Genomic DNA, 10,667 nt, shown 5'->3' with positions numbered 1-10,667 from the left:
TTACTTACCCATCCTTCTCTTGTTACTTCCTTCTATCCTTCTCTTGTTACTTCTCTCCTTCCTTCTCTTGTTACTTCCCTCCATCCTTCTCTTGTTACTTCCCTCCATTCTTTTCTTGTTACTTCTCTCCATCCTTCTCTTGTTACTTCTCTCCATCCTTCTCTTGTTACTTCCCTCCATTCTTTTCTTGTTACTTCTCTCCATCCTTCTCTTGTTACTTCCCCCCCCATCCTTCTCTTTTGTGTCTTCATCCCTGCTGTGATCTCCTGCCCTTCCTTCCGCTCACCCCTGTTCCTGCTGTGGCCCTCCTGCTGGCCTGTCACAAGCAGAAGCGGCGAGAGGAACAGGAGCGTCGTGCCCGCAGAGGGGACACCGACCCTCGATATGAATACATCTTCCAGGTGCTGGCTGCCTGTACAGGCATCGCTAGGCATCAGGTTATGGACTACGTCTTCGAGGAGAACCTGGTCAGTACCTTGTGTATATGTGTGTGTGTGTGTGTGTGTGTGTGTGTGTGTGTGTGTGTGTGTGTGTGTGTGTGTGTGTAATCACCTAGTTGTGGTTGCAGGGGTCTAGTCATAGTTCTAGTCCTACCTCTTCGCTGGTCGCTTCAAGGTCTACGCTCTCCCTACTTCATGAGTTTTATCATATCTCTTCTTAAAGCTATATATTGATCCTGCCTCTACTACATCCCTCTCCAGATTGTTCAACTTCCTGACAACTCTACGATTCAAAAAATACTTCCTAACATCCCTGTGACTCATCTGTGTTTTCAACTTCCACTTGTGACCCTTGTTGCTGTGCCCATTCTCTGAAACATTCTGTCCTTATCCACTTCGTCAATTCCTTTCAGTATTTTATATGCCGTCATCATGGTTCTGGTTGATGTGCGCCTCAGGAGATGTGCTTGGTATAATACTCACCCCAAGATCCTTTTCCTTGAGTGAGGTTTGCAGCCTTTGGATCCTCTAGCATGTATTCCGTTAGTGGTTTTCATTGACCCTCCCCAATCTTCATGATTCTCAACTTGGTGGAGTTAGACCTCAGGAACCAGTTGACAGAACAGGCTTGTACCCTGTCCAGATACATATGTAGTCCTACATGATCCTCATCCATATGAATTCTCCACATTAGCTTCACATCGTCTGCAACAGGGAGACCTCTGTGCCCCCTATGTGTGTGTGAGTGTGTACTCACCTATTTGTACTCATCTATTTGTGGTTGCAGAGGTAGAGACTCAGCTCCTGGCCCTGCCTCTTCACTGATCACTACTAAGTCCTCTCTTTCCCTGCTCCATGAGCATTATCATACCTCGTGTTAAAGCTATATATGGTTCCTGCCTCCACTATCTCACTTTCCAGACTATTCCACTTCCTGACAACTCTGTGACTGAAGAAATACTTCCTAACATCCCTTTGACTCATCTGAGTCTTCAACTTTCAATTGTGACTGCTTGTTTCTGTGTCCCAACTCTGGAACATCCTGTCTCTGTCCACCTTATCTATTCCTCGCAATATTTTGAATGTCGTTATCATGTCTCCCCTAACCCTCCTGTACTCCAGTGTCGTCAGGCCTAATTCCCTTACCCTTTCTTAGTAGGATATTCCCCTTAGCTCTGGAACTAGCCTTGTTGCAAACCTTTGCACTTTCTCTAATTTCTTGATGTGCTTGATCAGGTGTGGGTTCCAAACTGGTGTTGCATACTCCAGTATGGGCCTGACATACACGGTGTACAGTGTCTTGAATGATTCCTTACTAAGGTATCGGAACGCTGTTCTCAGGTTTGCCAGGCGCCCATATGCTGCAGCAGTTATCTGGTTGATGTGTGCTTCAGGAGCCGTGCTTGGTATTATACTCACCCCAAGATCTTTCTCCGTGATTGAGGTTTGAATCTTCCAAATTTAATGAAACTTTAATTTTTAGCATCTTGGTAAAATTGTGGTTCTGGGGAAATATTGGGGTTGGGGGAGCGGTAGCCCTGGTGGGGGCTTAGGGTGAATTGTTGTGGGGGTGGGGTTTGCGATGAGGGGGTGGGGGCAGAGTGCCCATAGGGGGTTGCCTCTCATTCCTCCTTTTGTCTTTGTACCTTCTTTGTACCATCCTTTCTTCTTGTGTTCTGTCTCGATCGAGGTACACTCTCCGGTACTCCGGTTTGTCCCTCTGTTGTGCTTTCTCCTGCAGGATCCTGGCTTGAGCTGATTCTCCTTTGAAGATTACTTTGAGAGGCCATTTTTTTTCCACTTGCAAACCACCGAATTCTCCAAAAATTTGTCACCTGGGTCATGTCATCTCGCCTGTTGCTCTCATGATGCCTTCAGTCACTTTTTTTTCCTCCTGTTTTCTTTCATAATATGTTTCCCCTTCGACTTCCTGGAGCCCATACACAAAAATTGACCTCTCCCTTTCATTCTCCCACTGTGTCTCCCTTTGCATCCCCTGAGGTGTTTTAGTTCCTTCCATTGAAGCATTCCTGCCTTTGATCTTTTACCTGGCTGAAGCCCATATGCTCAGTGGTCTGTCTTTCCTGCTCAGCTGTTTCTGACCACTGCAGTTATTTGTTAGAGTCTCTGCTTAGAGCATAGCTCCTTCATTACCTTAAGACCTCTCGTTTGTTCTTAGTGTGCTCCTCGTCTTTTTTCTGGGTCCCACGTGGGTCTGATAGGAACTTTGCATACAGTATAGCTCCTTTGCTCCCTACAGGCCCCTCGTCTGTAACTGATATAGATTTTTTCAGTTCCTCTTCTAAGCACTGTATCTTAGCTTCTGCTGCTATGGCTTGTAGCTCCTATATCCTGCTCTCTGCAGCTATCCTCTCCTCTATTTTCTTGCCAAGCTCTTCTAACTTCCTTCCCCACACTTCCTCCCTTTTTGTGAGTTCTGCCTCCCAATCTTCCCTTCCAGATACATCCACCAGATTCCTGGTGGATGTATTTGGATGTTTTTTTTTTTTTACCATGGAAAGAGGTTATGTATTTTTAGGAGTGAGTGTGTGTGGGTGTTAAGGTGGGTGTTTTTTGTATAGAAGGAAAGGGAGAGGGAGGTAGGGAGGGGGAGAAGAGAGGGGAAGTGGGATTATGGGGTATAAGGAGAGAGAGGGAAAGGAAATGACTGATAAGCAAGGAGGAAGAGGAGGAAAAAGAGGGGGAAAAGATGAAGAGGGAGTGGAGTGTGTACTCACCTATTTGTACTCACCTATTTGTGGTTGCAGGGGTCGAGTCACAGCTCCTGGCCCCGCCTCTTCGCTGATTGCTACTAGGTCCTCTCTCTCCCTGCCCCATGAGCTCTATCATACCTCGCCTTAAAACTATGTATGGTTCCTGCCTCCACCACATCACTTTCTAGGCTATTCCATGGCCTGACTACTCTATGACTGAAGAAATACTTCCTAACATCCCTTTGATTCATCTGAGTCTTCAACTTCCAATTGTGACCTCTTGTGTCTGTGTCCCATCTCTGGAACATCCCGTCTTTGTCCACCTCGTCTATTCCGCGCAGTATTTTATATGTCGTTATCATGTCTCCCCTGACCCTCCTGGCCTCCAGTGTCGTCAGGCCGATTTCCCTCAACCTTTCTTCATAGGACAATCCCCGTAGCTCTGGGACTAGTCTTGTTGCAAACCTTTGCACTTTCTCTAATTTCTTGACGTGCTTGACTAGGTGTGGATTCCAAACTGGTGCTGCATACTCCAGTATGGGCCTGACGTAGATGGTGTACAGAGTCTTAAACGAATCCTTACTGAGGTATCGGAACGCTATCCGTAGGTTTGCCAGGCGCCCGTATGCTGCAGCAGTTATCTGATTGATGTGCGCCTCAGGAGATATGTTCGGTGTTATACTCACCCCCAGATCTTTTTCCTTTAGTGAGGTTTGCAGTCTTTGGCCATCTAAACTATATTGTGTCTGCGGTCTTCTTTGCTTCCCCAATCTTCATGACTTTGCATTTGGCAGGGTTAAATTCAAGGAGCCAGTTGCTGGACCAGGCTTGTAGCCTGTCCAGATCTCTTTGTAGTCCTGCCTGATCCTCGTCCGATTCGATTCTTCTCATTAACTTCACATCGTCTGCAAACAAGGACACTTCTGAGTCTATCCCTTCCGTTATGTCGTTCACGTATACCAAGAACAGCACAGGTCCTAGGACTGACCCCTGTGGAACCCCGCTTGTCACAGGCGCCCACTCTGACACCTCGTCGCGTACCATGACTCGTTGTTTCCTCCCTGTCAGATATTCTCTGATCCATTGCAGTGCCTTTCCTGTTATGTGTGCCTGGTCCTCTAGCTTTTGCAGTAACCTCTTGTGAGGAACTGTGTCGAAAGCCTTCTTGCAGTCCAAAAATACGCAGTCGATCCACCCCTCTCTCTCTTGTCTTACTTCTGTCACCTTGTCATAAAACTCTAGTAGGTTTGTGACACAGGATTTTCCTTCCCTGAAACCGTGCTGGTTGTCAATTATACACTTGTTTCTTTCCAGGTGCCCCACCACTCTCCTCCTGATGATCTTCTCCATGACCTTGCATACTATACACGTTAGAGATACAGGTCTGTAGTTTAGTGCCTCATGTCTGTCTCCCTTTTTAAAAATTGGGACTACATTTGCCATTTTCCATACCTCAGGGAGTTGCCCAGTTTCAAATGATGTGTTGAAGTGTGTGTGTGTGTGTGTGTGTGTGTGTGTGTGTGTGTGTGTGTGTGTGTGTGTGTGTGTGTGTGTGTGTGTGTGTGTGTGTGTGTGTGTGTATGTGTGTGTGTTTATGTGTGCGTGTGTGTGTGTGTATGTGTGCACGTACGTGTGCGTGTGTGCATGTATGTGTTTGTGAACTTGTCTGTGTGTGTGTGAGTGTGCATGGAGGTGCAAGGGGGGAGGCACTGGCAAAGGGGGAGATAGGTGGGAAAGGACAGGGGGGTGCAGGGAGAGAGGGGAGAGGAAGTTAGGGAAAGGCTAGGGGTGAGAGGGAAGAGGGGAAAGACACAGGAAGAGGAGAAGGAGGAAAAGGAAGATGAATGGAAGATGGAGAGGAAGAGAGAGGGAGATAGATTGACAGAGGGAGGGGAGAGAGAGAGAGAGAGAGAGGGGGAGAGAGTGAGAAAGAGAGACGGGGAGAGAGAGAGAAAGAGAGGGGAGAGAGAGAGAAAGAGAGAGAGAAAGTGAGAAAGAGAGAGAGAGAGAGAGAGAGAGAGAGAGAGAGAGAGAGAGAGAGAGAGAGAGAGAGAGAGAGAGAGAGTGAGAGAGTGAAAGAGAGAGAGAAAGACAGAGAGTAAAGAGGGAATGGGGGAGGGACGAGAGGGAAGGATGGGGTTCGGGTATATTGTGGTCAGTTTACACGAGCCTGCTGGCTGTTCATGTATGTGTGTGCATACACACAAGTCAATAGTGTGTGTGTGTTTGTGTGTGTGTGTGTGTGTGTGTGTGTGTGTGTGTGTGTGTACTGGCTGTGTGCATTAAGTTACTATCGACCAGCGACTTCTTGTGCTCACTACCTCAATTTAAATAAGTCATGCTGTCTGACTTTTTGGGTTGTCGCGGGTTCTCTACATGTATGCTGAGGTGTATGATAACATATGCACTGTACTCATGTATACCTGAATAACTTTACTCACTTACTGAATAAACCATGTTACTGTATTTTGTCTGACCTTGGTGCCAGCGCCCACTTGCTGTGCCTCGTGGTGCCCCCACTCAGGTCATTCCCCAGTTTCTCTCCTTTAGTAAGTGTTAAGTCCTCTAAGTATGATATTCAGCTCTCCAAGGCAGGGTTAATGACCTACAACTATCAGTAATTCAGGGCCAGATCCAGCCCCCACATGCAACCACAAAAAGGCGTTTGTACATTACGTCCGGCAGAACTGTCATCTGGATTCCGCTCATGCGGCCTCATGTGGCTTCACTGTATTTACTGTATACAATGTATTCACTAACTCATCTATCCTTATATCTTATCTCCCTGGCTTGGGTCGCACTTATTCTGGTTGAATTTGCTGGATATGGCACTACCACCTACACCCACGCTAGGCCTTTGGCCTTCCTCTCTCTCTCTTTCATGGCACTGATTCGTGTATCGCTTCGCGGGTTATTCACTGACACTGTCAACTTCCGGCGATCCTGGGAATGGCTTTGATGGGCCAAAAACTACTAAAGATTCATGAGCGCAAACGACCTGTTAAACCCGCGTGAGTGTGTGTTTGTATGGGTGTGTGTGTGTGTGTGTGTGTGTGTGTGTGTGTGTGTGTACTCACCTAATTGTACTCACCTAATTGTGGTTGCAGGGGTCGAGACTCAGCTCCTGGCCCCGCCTCTTCACTGATCGCTACTGGATCCTCTCTCTCTCTGCTTCCTGAGCTTTGTCATACCTCTTCTTAAAACTATGTATGGTTCCTGCCTCCACTACTTCACTTGCTAGGCTATTCCACTTGCTGACAACTCTATGACTGAAGAAATACTTCCTAACGTCCCTGTGACTCGTCTGAGTCTTCAGCTTCCAGTTGTGACCCCTTGTCCCTGTGTCCCCTCTCTGGAACATCCTATCTCTGTCCACCTTGTCTATTCCCCGCAGTATCTTGTATGTCGTTATCATGTCTCCCCTGACCCTTCTGTCCTCCAGTGTCGTCAGTCCGATTTCCCTTAACCTTTCCTCGTACGACATTCCCTTGAGCTCTGGGACTAGCCTTGTTGCAAACCTTTGTACTTTCTCTAACTTCTTGACGTGCTTGACCAGGTGTGGGTTCCAGACTGGTGCTGCATACTCCAGTATGGGCCTAACATACACAGTGTACAGTGTCTTGAACGATTCCTTATTAAGGTATCGGAACGCTATTCTCAGGTTTGCCAGGCGCCCGTATGCTGCAGCGGTTATTTGGTTGATGTGTGCCTCCGGTGATGTGCTCGGTGTTATGGTCACCCCAAGGTCTTTCTCCCTGAGTGAGGTCTGTAGTCTTTGTCCACCTAGCCTATACTCTGTCTGCGGTCTTCTTTGCCCCTCCCCAATCTTCATGACTTTGCATTTGGCTGGATTGAATTCGAGAAGCCAGTTACTGGACCACATGTCCAGCCTCTCCAGGTCTCTTTGCAGTCCTGCCTCATCCTCGTCCGATTTAATTCTTCTCATCAACTTCACGTCATCTGCGAACAGGGACACTTCAGAGTCTATTCCTTCCATCATGTCGTTCACATATATCAAAAATAGCACTGGTCCTAGAACTGACCCCTGTGGGACCCCGCTCGTAACAGGCGCCCACTGTGATACCTCTTCACGTACCATGACTCGTTGCTGCCTCCCTGTCAGGTATTCCCTTATCCATTGCAGTGCCCTTCCTTTTACGTGTGCCTGATCCTCCAGCTTCTGCACTAATCTCTTGTGGGGAACTGTGTCAAAGGCCTTCCTGCAGTCTAGGAAAACGCAATCTACCCAACCCTCTCTCTCATGTCTTACTTCTGTTACCTTGTCATAAAACTCCAGGAGGTTTGTGATACAAGATTTGCCTTCCATGAACCCATGCTGGTTTTCATTTATAATCTTGTTCCTTTCCAGGTGTTCGACCACTCTCCTCCTGATAATCTTTTCCATGACTTTGCACACAATACATGTCAGAGACACAGGTCTGTAGTTTAGTGCCTCGTTTCTGTTTCCTTTCTTAAGTATGGGGACTACATTAGCTGTCTTCCATTTCTCAGGTAGTTGCCCAGTTTCAAGGGATGTGTTGAAGATTGTGGTTAGAGGCACACACAGCATCTCTGCTCCTTCTCTAAGGACCCATGGGGAGATGTTGTCCGGTCCCATCGCCTTTGAGGTGTCAAGGTCACTTAAGAGCTTCTTCACCTCCTCCTCAGTTGTTCGTATGTCATCCAACACTTGTTGGTATATTCCCTCTTGATGTTCCCTTCTGTTCTCTCTTCCCACAGCCCTTCCTGTCTCTACTGTAAAAACTTCCTTAAATCTCCTGTTCAGCTCCTCACATACCTCCTGATCATTTCTTGTGAGTTCTCCACCTTCTGTCCTTAATCTGATCACCTGGTCTTTGACTGTTGTCTTCCTCCTGATGTGGCTATACAACAGTTTCGGGTCTGTCTTGATTCTCGATGCTATGTCATTTTCATACTGTCGCTGGGCCTCCCTCCTTACCTGTGCGTACTCATTCCTGGCTCTGCGACTGATCTCCCTATTTTCGTGTGTTCTCTGCCTTCTGTACTTTTTCCATTCTCTATTGCACTTTGTTTTTGCCTCCTTACACCGTCGGGTGAACCAGGGGCTTGTTCTGGTCTTCCCGTTGTTACTGTTGCCCTTGGGAATGAACCTTTCCACTGCCTCCTTGCATTTTGTTGCTACATATTCCATCATTTCATTTACTGGCTTTCCTGCCAGTTCTCTGTCCCACTGGACCTCCCGCAGGAAGTTCTTCAACCCTATGTAGTCCCCTCTTTTATAGTCAGGCTTTTCCCATTCTACTCCTGTTATTCTCTCCACTTGCAGCTCTACTATGTATTCAAAGCACAGAACCACGTGGTCGCTAGCTCCTAGGGGACTCTCATACTTGATGTCCTCAATGTCTGAGCTGCCCAGGGTGAACACAAGGTCCAATCTTGCTGGTTCATCCTCCCCTCTCACTCTGGTAGTGTCCTTAACATGTTGGTGCATGAGGTTTTCCAGCACCACGTCCAACATCCTGGCTCTCCATGTTTCGGGACCCCCATGTGGCTCCAGGTTTTCCCAGTCAATCTCCCTGTGGTTGAAATCCCCCATAACCAGCAACTTTGCTCTGCTGGAGTGAGCTTTTCTTGCCACCTCAGCAAGTGTGTCCACCATTGCTCTGTTGCTCTCTTCATATTCCTCTCTTGGCCTCCTGCAGTTCTGTGGTGGATTATACATCACTGCAATGACCACTTTGTGTTCCCCAGACTGAAGTGTACCTGCTATGTAGTCTCTTTCTCCCGTCTCATCTATTCCTTCCATTTTCTCGAATTTCCATCTGTTTTTTACGAGCAGAGCAACCCCACCTCCCCCCCTGCCCCTTCTATCTTTCCTCATGATCTGGTATCCTGGTGGGAAGATTGCATCTGTTATTGTCTCCATGAGTTTTGTTTCTGTAACTGCTATGATGTCTGGGGACTTCTCATTGATTCTTTCTTGCCATTCCTCATGTTTATTCGTTAATCCATCTGCATTTGTGTACCAAACCTTCAACTTCTGTTTTAATACTGTAACTGTGGTGCGGGGGGTGGAAACAGAGGGATCGGTGTGTGATGGTTGGTTTGGATTGTTCAGTTGCCTTGGGGGTGTCGTGGCTGGAGTCCTTCTGCAGGTGTTTCTGGGGGGTGCGCTTGTCCTTCCATTTGATCCTGGGTCATTCTGCTCTCCTTTTTCATTTCCTCCCATTTCTCCTTTCGTTTTTGAACTCTCTCTTTCATTGTCTTCCTTTCGTCCTGTGTTCTGTCTCGGTCGAGGTACACACTCCGGAACTCCTGCTTGCCTCTCAGCCGTGCTTTCTCCTGCAGGATCATGGTTCGGGTTGATTCTGCCTTGAAAATTACTTTGAGAGGCCGATTCCTTTTCTTTGTGAACCACCCAATTCTCCGAAAATTTGCCACCTGGGTCATGTCCCCCTCGCCTATCACCTTCATGATGTCTTCAATCGCGTTTTTCTCCTCCTGCTTTCTTTCATCATAAGTTTCCCCTTTAGGTTCGTCTAGCCCATAGACAAACACGGATCTCTCCCTTTCCACCTCCCACTGTGACTCCCATTGCATCCTCTGATGTGTTTTAGTTCCTTCCCGTGGAGTGTTCCTTCCTTCAGTCCCTTCCCTCGTTATGGCCCCTATGCTTCTTGGTTTATCCTTCCTGCTCACCTGCTCCTGGCCCACACAGGTATCTGGTAAGGTCCTTGCACATGTCCTAGTTCCTTCGATGTCTTCCAACCTCTCTTTTGTCCTAGTGTGTGTGTGTGTGTGTGTGTGTATGTGTGTGTGTTTCCATGTGTGTGTGTTTGTATGGTGTGTGTGTGTGTGTACTCACCTAATTCACCTAATTGTACTCACCTAATTGTTGTTGCAGGGGTCGAGACTCAGCTCCTGGCCCCACCTCTTCACTGGTCGCTGCTAGGTCCGCTCTCTCTCTGCTTTCTGAGCTTTGTCATACCTCGTCTTAAAGCTATGTATGGCTCCTGCCTCCACTACATCACTATGACTGAAGAAATACTTCCTAACCTGGAGTTTACCTGGAGGTTATTCCGGGGATCAGCGCCCCCGCGGCCCGGTCCATGACCAGGCCTCCCGATAGATCAGGGCCTGATCAACTAGGCTGTTACTGCTGGCAGCACGCAGTCCAACGTACGAGCCACAGCCCGGCTGATCCGGCACTGTCCAGCTCTCTCTTGAAGGCAGCCAGGGGTTTATTGGCAATTCCCCTAATGCTTGATGGGAGGCTGTTGAACAGTCTTGGGCCCCGGACACTTATGGTGTTTTCCCTTAGTGCACCAATGGCGCCCCTACTTTTTATTGGGGGCATTTTACATCGCCTTTTACTTTCGTCGCGAGTGATTTCTGTGTGCAGATTTGGGACCATGCCTTCCAGGATTTTCCAAGCGTAGATTATAATATATCTCTCCCTCCTGCGTTCCAACGAGTACAAGTCAAGTGCTTCCAAGCGTTCCCAGTAGTTAAGGTGCTTGACAGAACTTAT

General features: G+C 47.7%; 1 protein-coding gene across 1 annotated transcript in view; it reads left to right on the top strand.

Moving 5' to 3' along the window:
• Window positions 1-257: 257 nt before the first annotated feature.
• Window positions 258-10,667, top strand: part of LOC138855145 (dynein axonemal heavy chain 5-like) — a gene marked incomplete at its 5' end in the record, with an annotated part of 58,052 nt that continues 47,642 nt past the window's right edge. Inside the window, one exon of the mRNA XM_070102647.1 lies at window positions 258-467. Within this exon, the coding sequence (XP_069958748.1) occupies window positions 258-467 (210 nt within the window). The remainder of the gene's footprint in view (window positions 468-10,667) is intronic.

This window comes from Cherax quadricarinatus, chromosome 82, assembly GCF_038502225.1.
Source record: "Cherax quadricarinatus isolate ZL_2023a chromosome 82, ASM3850222v1, whole genome shotgun sequence".
Taxonomy (NCBI): Eukaryota; Metazoa; Arthropoda; class Malacostraca; order Decapoda; family Parastacidae; genus Cherax; species Cherax quadricarinatus.
Note: the sequence above shows the minus strand (reverse complement) of the source record. Positions and strands in the feature narration are given on the sequence as shown.